The sequence below is a fragment of the Marmota marmota genome, unplaced genomic scaffold, assembly GCF_001458135.2.
Source record: "Marmota marmota marmota unplaced genomic scaffold, marMar, whole genome shotgun sequence".
Classification (NCBI taxonomy): Eukaryota; Metazoa; Chordata; class Mammalia; order Rodentia; family Sciuridae; genus Marmota; species Marmota marmota.
Genome location: NW_026000026.1, coordinates 26,441,707 through 26,451,052, shown reverse-complemented (window position 1 = coordinate 26,451,052; position 9,346 = coordinate 26,441,707). Strand labels below are relative to the sequence as shown.

The window sequence follows — 9,346 nt, the reverse complement described above, 5'->3', positions numbered from 1 at the left end:
GCGGGCGGCAGCGCGGGTCCCGTTGTGGTGGTGCGACAGCGGCAGGCGGCCAACGCGAGGGAGCGGGACCGCACGCAGAGTGTGAACACGGCCTTCACCGCGCTGCGCACGCTCATCCCCACCGAGCCCGTGGACCGCAAGCTGTCCAAGATCGAGACGCTGCGCCTGGCGTCCAGCTACATCGCGCACCTGGCCAACGTGCTGCTTCTGGGGACGCGGCCGACGACGGGCAGCCGTGCTTCCGTGCGGCGGGCAGTGCCAAGGGCACTGTCCCCGCAGCCGCCGACGGCGGCCGCCAGCCGCGCTCCATCTGCACCTTCTGCCTCAGCAACCAGCGCAAGGGGGTGAGTGCACTGCGCTCCTGTACGGGGCGGCGAGAAGGAGCAGAATTAGTTGGGGATCGAGTCTCTCCGGGAGCGAAAGAGGGGCAGAGTCCCCTTAGGCGAGGGAGAAGCGACGTGGTGGGCGCGGAGTCCCAAACCCAAGGCTGGGTGTGGAACTGAGCCACTCAAGGTCCCCCCAAAGAGAAAGCGTTCAGGAGCCCAGAGCCCTGGTCTGATTTTATTAACTTTGAGACATCCCCACTGCAGCTAAAGGTGTTCTGGGACATCCTTCCTTCTGGGAAGAGGGCAGGAGCAAAGAATAACTAAGACCATCATTTATTGAGCTTTTGCTCGATGCCAGCATCCGCTGGTGCGCTTTTTTACTTGGACCAGAATCCAGTCTGGCTCACCCGTTTCCCCTCACTTCATCACTAAGAGGGACCTAAGGCCCAAAATGACGAAATCGCATGCCCATATTCACGGGATGCAACCCTGGGTTGATTGGGTATGTGTTGCGCTTCGTATTAATTGTCCCCCATCGTAAGATCTGACCTGAGAGCAGGAGACTGAAAAGAAATGGAGACACACACCTCTCGCTTCAAGTACCCAGAGGATGAGCAGTTGGAGGAAGAAGGGTGTCCCCTGAGAGCATCCAACCCCCAAAAGAGGATGTAGTGTTGGGAGAAGGCGCCTTCGGGCCAGCTGGACAGAGCTGGGGTTAAGAGGCTTCCCCCAGGGTGTCCAAAGTAAGGCTGGGAACCGGGCTGCAAGGCCTGGGTAGCAGCAGCGGTGGCTGCCAGGGGGGCCTCCTGGCTGAAAATGTGCTCAGGCTCCGAGGAGCCCGCTTCATCCCCAGTCCCTCTGTCTTCCTGGCCTTGGCTCCTCCGGCAGTAAGGAGGCTTGTCTGGTGTGACAGTGTTGGGTTTCAGTAGCTGCTGTTTGCATTTGGGGAAACTGAGACTCAGAGAGTCCTGCCTAGCCTTTGATGGCCAATAAAAGGGTCCTCTGACTCTGCGGAATTTGGTTCTTGTAGCTGACATAGGTCCCTTGCTCCATGCTGTGCTGGTGATGAGGCCTCTCTGTTCAGGTCTCAAACCACCCTCTTCTGGTTCATCAGACTCTCAGGCTGGCTCTTCACCCCTGGGTGCCTCAGTTTCTCTGAGTCAGTCTTCTTGGCCTCCAAATTGTGCCCTCTCAAGGGTCCCTGCTGCTCCCTGCTGCTCCCTGCTGTGGGTCAGGGCCACGGACTGGGCTGGGAACCCAGGGACAGGTCTTCAGGCCCATGTGTGGGGGGGCCGACTGGGCCCTCTGCTATCCCCCTGACCACCAGTCACTTCCATTCAGTTCGTCAACCCTCAAGTACCCAGCAGCTGGCGTGTGTGGGCTCTGAGGGTGTACCCCGAGAAGCAGGCGTGGGTCCCCATCCGGCGGTCAGGGCCAGGGTGGAGAGATGAAGGCAAAGGGTGCTGTGGTCGATGGCAGGAGAGGGGGAGCACAAAGGGACTGTCAGAGGAAGCCCAGGCCTGTGTGAGAGGGGAGGGGCCTCTGTGCTGAATCCTAAAGGATGCCTGGGGACAGAGTCAGGCAAGGAAGGGCAGTGCAGGGAAGGGTGTTCTAGAAGCTGGGCTCTGCGGAGCTAGGTCCAAAATCGTGGGCCAGAGAAAAGAATGGGGGGCTGGGGATGTGGCTCAAGCGCTAGCGCGCTCACCTGGCATGCGTGCGGCCAGGGTTCGATCCTTAGCACCACATACAAACAAAGATGTTGTGTCCGCCGAAAACTAAAAAATAAATATTAAAAAATTCTCTCTCTCTTTCTCTCTCTCTCTCTCTAAAAAAAAAAAAAAGAGAGAGAGAAAGGAGTGGGAAGAAGTGACAGGTAGTGGGAGGTGGAAGGCGCTCAGAGATGGGCCAGTGTCGTGACAGCTGTCTTCTGCTAAGCACTGAGTTACCACTTAGACACCCCACACTGTCCCCGCCTGCTTAGAGATGCTGCCACCACTTCAGAGACCCACAGCCAGAGAGGGAGTCAGGATTCCAACTCAGGTCTGACTGACTGGGAAGTAGGAGAGGTTCCACTGGAGGCCCCGCACCTTCAGGCCCTGGGGAAGGTGCGTGTCCTACGCCTACCCCCCTGGCAGGCAGGCGGGGGGCTCCTGCCTAGGTCTCTTTGGCCTGTCCTGCAGCTCACAGGACCTTGCCTGGGCCCGGCTGCTTCCCTGGAGTCGGTCTGTGCGACGAAGAACCCAGCCAAATTTGGCTGCAGAAGCCACACTCAACTCCAGAGGCCCCTCTGGGAGTAAGCGAGGAGGGTGATCGTCGCCAGTTCTGGTCCCTCCAAGATGCAGCTGGAAGAAAACTGGTTGTCCTAGGGGCCCCCCCTCTTTTCTGAGCTTTGAGGCCCAGCAAGTTCCAAGGTTCCGGACCCTATCCCTTCACCTGGGGCCACCACCTCCCTCCCGTGGCTGGTCTGGGGCTGGGGTGGCTATGGAAACAGTTCCCTGGAGCACCTGTCTAACTAGGGGCGAGGCGTGGCCCTCTGTAGATGGGAGGGGTTCTTGTGTATGACCCAGTTACCCTTTCGTTACGTGGGGTGGGAGCTGGACAGGGTGCTCTTGTGAGGCTGCTAACGTGCCCAACTCAGGAGGAGGTGGTGGAGAGGCGACAGGGGCCAGGAAGTGTCATGGCCAGATGATGTGATGATCGTACTTGTGGACACTTACTGAACACTGGCTGTGTTCCTGACGCTGTGCTGCGGGCTCTCCCTGTTGGCCTAAGGAGCCTTTGTTAGTGAGTGCGATCTGACAGAGCAACTCCCCCTCCAGATGGGGAAACCGGGCTCGCTGAGCTGACCCACAGCCAGGGTCCAACAGGCAGGAATTAAAGGCCAGGAGTGTCCCTCTTGAGCACAATTCCTGGTCACAGTGCTTCCCCTAGACCCTTGGTGCTGAGTTCTCATGGGACACACGGGGCCCAGGAAGGATGTCTCACACAGCTATCTTCACATTTGACTGTGCCCGGGGCGGCAAGGAGAATGATCTGTCCCCCATTTTATAGATAAAGAAACTGAGGTTCAGTGAGGTCCCAATATTCTAATGGGACCAAGTCTTTAGAAAATCTTCAGACTTGGGGTGGGAGGTGGCACTCCCCATCCCTGAGGCTCAAAGAATGTTCCCAACCTCAACACTCTACCTCTCCCTGCCCCCACTGTCGCTGTCCCTAGCCACCCTTCACAGCCACTCCTGCCAGAGTTTGTCTGAGAAGCCCAAGCCCCAGGCTCTGCTGGGACTATGGCTTCAGCCCTCAAAATAGCCCTGCCTGTGAATGAACATGCTGTCCCTGGGCCCAGAGAGCCTCCAGGGAGGCTGGGCTCACATCTGGATGGATCTGCCCCAACCTGGGCCCAGTGAGGGGGGCAGGCGGCAGAGCTCCCGGTTAGTCCTCTAGACGGGCCGAGAGGCCGCCAGGTCCGTCCTCTGGGCGACGAGCATTTACAGTGAGATTTTGTGCAGCCTCGCGTCCTGGAGACAGAACCGCTTGTTGGCCACATGGATTTCTAGGCCTGCTCTTACCAACTGACTGGGTGGCTCTGGGCCAGTCACTCAACGCTGGAGGCCTCAAAACAGGGAGGCCGCGACCTCTCTGGCTTATGTGTATCCACCTGAGAATATGGATGGTAGGGCCGGGTAGAGACTGCCCCTGTCGGGCGAGGGACTGGTGGCTTCAGGGGCTCCACCATTAGCTCATCTTCCAATAGCCACCACTGCTTCCAAGTCACCCATTGGTGCTTGCTCTGTGCCAGCCCCTGAGCTAGAAATGGAGCCTCAGAAGGGAGGCCTTCTCCTGCCACTCCCAGCACCTCCAGCCAGATGGGGGAGCACGGGAGACCTGTCTTCCCTTTCTGTGTTTTGCCCTAGTGAATGTCCCCCCCTCCCCAAAAGGCAGGAAGTACTAAGTGATTCCAAGAGTTAAAAAAAAAAAAAGAAAAATCCCAGGGAGACAAGACCTGAGAGCATATTCCCAGCCAAGGGAGACCAAGAATGGAGGTCATGTTTCAATTTCTTTAAGGCAATAGATCATGTGGGGAAGGATGGGAAAGGTAAAACACATACACAGACACACACACAAAGTGAAAAGGCCTCCCCCCTCCCCTGTCTCCTCATCATGAAATCCCCATCCTCTAAAAACTCCCACTGGCCATTTCCCACATGCACTTCTCTCTAGAAACCACAATTTACAGAAGTATTTACTCAAGCCGGGCGCTGTGGTGCATGCCTGTAATCCCAGCAGCTTGGGAGGCTGAGGTAGGAGGATCACAAGTTCAAAGTCAGCCTCAGCAACAGCAAGGTACTAAACAACTCAGGAAGACTCTGTCTCTAAATAAAATACAAAACAGGGCTGGGGATGTGGCTCAGTGGTTGAGTGCCCCTGAGTTCAATCCTGGTACCCCCCACAAAAAGAAACTCTTCACTCAGTTCTGCGCTTGATTTACCCTTGAACAGTGTCCCTCCACAGCCTTCCCTGACTGTGCATAGGGTTTCTTCTGCTTTTTGCGACAGAGAACTTTCTTTAGTGAGTAGCTAAACTGTGATTCACTGATCCAATCCCCAACTGCTGGACATAGAGGTTAGTTCTAGTGTTCACAGTGGGCCAACTCATCTCCTATCCCTCTTTGTTCCCTCCTACAGGGTGGCCGTCGTGACCTGGGAGGCAGCTGCTTGAAGGTGAGGGGAGTGGCCCCCCTTCGAGGGCCACGGAGATGAGCCAGGGCCCCTGCGGAATTTGCTCCAAACAGGACACCAAAGGAGGCCGGGAGTCAGCCATTGGCTGCACAGAGGAGAAGACCCCAGAAGCCGAACCCACCCCTTTGTGTAGGGACCAGGGACAACGGCCGGGCAGGGCCTTTGGGACTTCTCCACTCCACCCTGGAGAGCTGTGAGGACCCATTCAGCCCACTGAGGCCTGGCGGGTCAGAGACAAGGTGGAACTTTGGGGAAAAGACTGTTGGTGACAGAGGTGTCTGTGTGTCTGTGTGTGAGTGTGGCATGTGTGAGCGAGAATTGGTAGCTTAAGATAAAAGTATTTTTAAATAAAAGATGTCGTTCCCAGCTGAGGAATGAAGGGCCTGTGGACAGTGGACTCAAGGTGGACCCTCCCTGGGACCCTGGGCACGGGCGGGGGTGGGTTGGGCCGGCGGCCCCTCTCCAGAAGTAGAGATGGCCAGTCTGTCCTCACGACTCCCGTTCTCCCAGTGTTGGTGAACAACCTTCAGGTGTCTGGTGTGCTGCATACAGAAACCCAAACTTTATTTATTTCTGAATAAGGACTAGATCCATGACTTAAAAATTCAAAAGGTACAAGAGGACATAAAGGTGGAAAATCTCCCTCTCCTGTCCCCCCAGAGGGTGCCCCTGACACCAGTTTTTTGTGACCTCCCCATTCCCTACGAATAATCAAGCAAGTACACAGATCATAGCTACTGTACGACTTTCTGCTTCCTTTTTTAAAAGAATTTTCCTTTGACCCACCGCCCGGATGTGGAACACCTGTGAAAACTTAAAATTGAGCCACAATAGCGTAAGGGTAACTTTGAAATAATATTGGAATATTTGTTTTGTTTGCAGAATTGAAAACTCGGGACTTATTGGGTTAATGAGGCCTGCTCTCAGCCCACGTGGGTACAGGAAGGGTGTCCTTGTTCCGTTGTTAGTTGCTTCACATTCCCTCGTATGACTGCATCGTTCTTGAACCTGTCCTTCACTGAAGGCCGGCAGGTGTGCTGTCTTCCGCGTGTGCAAATGGGTGTGTTACAGTGGACATTCTTACCCTGTTTTAGCTGAGATGATTGAGGACCAATGACACCCAAAGGCACATGGTGGGTGACACGCTGAGATATGTCCACCTTGAAAGCTCAGAGCAGCTCTTGCCCCTGTCTGAATGGAGTGCCAGCCCCCAGGGCCCGAGCGTACACCCAGAAGCCCTGGGAGGTGGGGACCAGGTTTCCATTTTAGAGTCAGTTGAGCCCAGAACTCTAGGCGCTCTGCGCGAGGCCTGTGTCCCTGGGAGACCAGGGTCTAAGGAGCTCAGGAGGCCAGAGGGAGGAGGAGGCAGGGAGAGGCCCGAGCTGCCTTAACCTAGCAAGATGCATCCACATACCTGGTTTTTATTTCTTCTTTTCACAAACACTTGTGTGGTTCACACGAGGCAGTCCTGCTCCACCGTCCACGCCCCTGTTCCCTGCGCTTGGCACCCCCCTCCCGTGCATTTGCCCTTCTGACCAAGCCTGAATCGGGGCTGCCCATTTTACAGATCAACAATTTCCCAGCATCCTGTGTACCGTTGCTGTGCCAATTCGCCACAAGACAGAGCCTGACCCACCTGGTCTTTGTCACTGATGGACTAAAACCCAAGCAGAGCAGGGGAGCGGTCAGAAGTGCCAGTGCTGGTTGCAGCCAGTCCTGAAATCAGCACACCTAACCCCTTTTGCATGCAATGTGGAGGAGGAGATCCCAGGGGCCTGTCCACCAGAGAGCTTTCTAGCAGCTGTACCTTACTTCCCTGGTGTGCCAGGGACCCTGGTCTTGTGCCCATCCTGTGTCCCCATGGGCTGTACTTTCCCTTGGTAGCATACTGCTCTCACTGCACCTACCCTGATCCAGGTACAGGCAGCCTCTGGCAAGGCCACAGGAAAAGGACTGTGACCTTGTCAATGGCAGGAAACCTGGGAATGGGGGCAGGGCAGACACTTGGGTGCTCCGGGCTGGAGGCTCACTTCTGCCACCAGATTTGCTGGGTGACCCTGGGGTTGTTGCTTGACCCCTCTGAGCTTCCTTGGCCCAATCTCTAGCCAGCAAGAGCAATTACAACAGAAAGAAGAGTGTTTGCTTTGCTTTGTTAAATAGTTTTTAATAGATTATTTATGCAAATTGTATCAGATACTAGGCAGTGAAAAGTCCATAACCTCCCTGAGGCCCCTCCCTAAAGGCCACTGCTGTTAGCAGTTTCCTGTGGGTCCTTCCAGAAAGCTCTACACTGATTACTATGTCTGAAAAAAATATTTGTAGGTTTCTCTGCTTATGTCTTCATTATAAAATGTTCAGACACAGGGCTGGGAAGGTAGCTCAGTGGCCAAGCACTTGTCTATCATGTGCTAAGGCCCTGGGTTCCCCCCCAGCACCACAGGATGGGGAGAGGAGTTCATAGGTTCATATGTTCCAAATCCTAGAAATCACCACAGTGTGGAGCCCATGGGGTTTTCATTACGCGTACACTCTACATCTCCAGCATGCTAAGTTAAAACTTTTGTATCAGTCAGGGGTGCTGGCACACGCCTATACTCCCAGCAGCTCGGGACGCTGAGGCAGGAGGATCTTGAGTTCAAAGCCAGCCTCAGCAAAAGCGAGGCGCTAAACAACAGTGACATCCTGTCTCAAAATATTAAAACGGCTGGGGATGCAGCTCAGTGGTCGAGCACCCCTGAGTTCAATCCCTGGTACCCCCTCCCCCCCAAAAAAAAACCCCCCACAACTTTTTATCAAATCATAACATACATTTGGGAAAGTGCACAAGTTGCCAAAGCACCGCTCAGTGAATTTCCGCCAACTCAGCGCACCTGTGTGTCCAGCCAGCAGGTCAAGAAATGCAGTTAGCAGCTTCCTGGGATTCTGGGGCCAGCACTCCTGCTTACGCTGGGTTCTTTCAATTGCTTCTCCTTTGACATGGATGATACACTTGCAGAGCTCAAAATCCAAAAGCCACAAAAGAGAATAAACTGACAAGAAGTCTCCTCTGCTCTCAGCCACTCAGTTTAAGTTCTCAGAGGCAATTACTGTGATGCAGGGACTTAGGAGCTCCTGCAGGGAGGATCAGCAGTTAGGGAAATCATGTACATCACAGATTTTTCACCCAAGTGAAAGCATGTTAGATTCTTTGCTTTATAGTTGGATTTTTTTCTCCTTTGCTAATACTTCTTAGAGACCCTTGGTGTTCAAGGAACTGGTCCATACTTTTTCACAGCTGCATAGTGCTCCACGAGGCACTTGGAACTGTCTTCCTGGGCAGGGGACAGTTAATTGTCCATGAGTGAGCTGAAGGTCAGTTCCATCCATGTGACTTGGGAGAAGCACAGCTGTGGACCAATACCTCTGGGGGTGATTTTCCTAACACTGCCCCTCCCCCACCATCCACGCTTTCCCCCTCCAGGATGCACCAGCCCAGCCAAGGTTCTCCAGGCCAACTTGGGGCCAGAGGAGCAAAGTTGTCCAGAGAGAAGAAAACCAGGGCTGAGGGGACATGGAATAACCAACCCCAGCCAGATCACCTCACACGCACTGCCCCCAAGCACAACGCTCCATTGTGAGGGCATTCTGTAATTAGAGGGTTTACAGAAGCATCAATTCTGTAATACCTTCCTGCATCCCACCTTCTCCTCCTGCTGTCTGTTTGACCTCACATGGTTCTGCTATCTGAAGTCCAGACCTGACAGCTGCATGCAACGCATGCCCTTGAACTGGATCCTGTGCTATGGGGTGGGGGATGCTCCAGGGGACGTTATTGGTTGACAAAATTAGAATGTGAGCAATAAAATGTTGTATCAAAGGTGAATTTTCTGGGGCTGGGGATGTGGCTCAAGCGGTAGCGCGCTCGCCTGGCATGCGTGCAGCCCGGGTTCGATCCTCAGCACCACATACAAACAAAGATGTTGTGCCTGCCGATAACTAAAAAATAAATAAATAAATATTTTTTTAAAAAAAGGTGAATTTTCTGAATTTGCTAACAGGACCGTGGTTATGTAAGAGGATATCCTTGTGCTTAAGAACTAAGGATCCTTCGGGGACACAGGAGCAGAGGTAGGCCACATACTCTCAAAAGAGTCAGGAAAAAGTAAACTGTGGGCAATTGAGAGAAAAGGGATAAAACAACTGTGATCACTGGTAAATGCTGGTGGCCCTGGGTGAGGGCGTAAGGACTTCTCCACGCTGCTTTGTCTCCTCTGCATGTTTGTAAATGCACAATGAGGAGTTAGA

General features: G+C 54.1%; 1 protein-coding gene across 1 annotated transcript; it reads left to right on the top strand.

Annotated features, from left to right (window-relative positions):
- Positions 1-5,437, top strand: Tcf15 (transcription factor 15; the record flags this gene model as incomplete). The annotated part of the gene is given in 3 exon segments (XM_015485883.2): positions 1-205; positions 208-344; positions 5,009-5,437. Coding segments are annotated over 3 exon segments (417 nt in total), but the record flags the coding sequence as incomplete, so codon positions are not given.
- Positions 5,438-9,346: the final 3,909 nt, after the last annotated feature.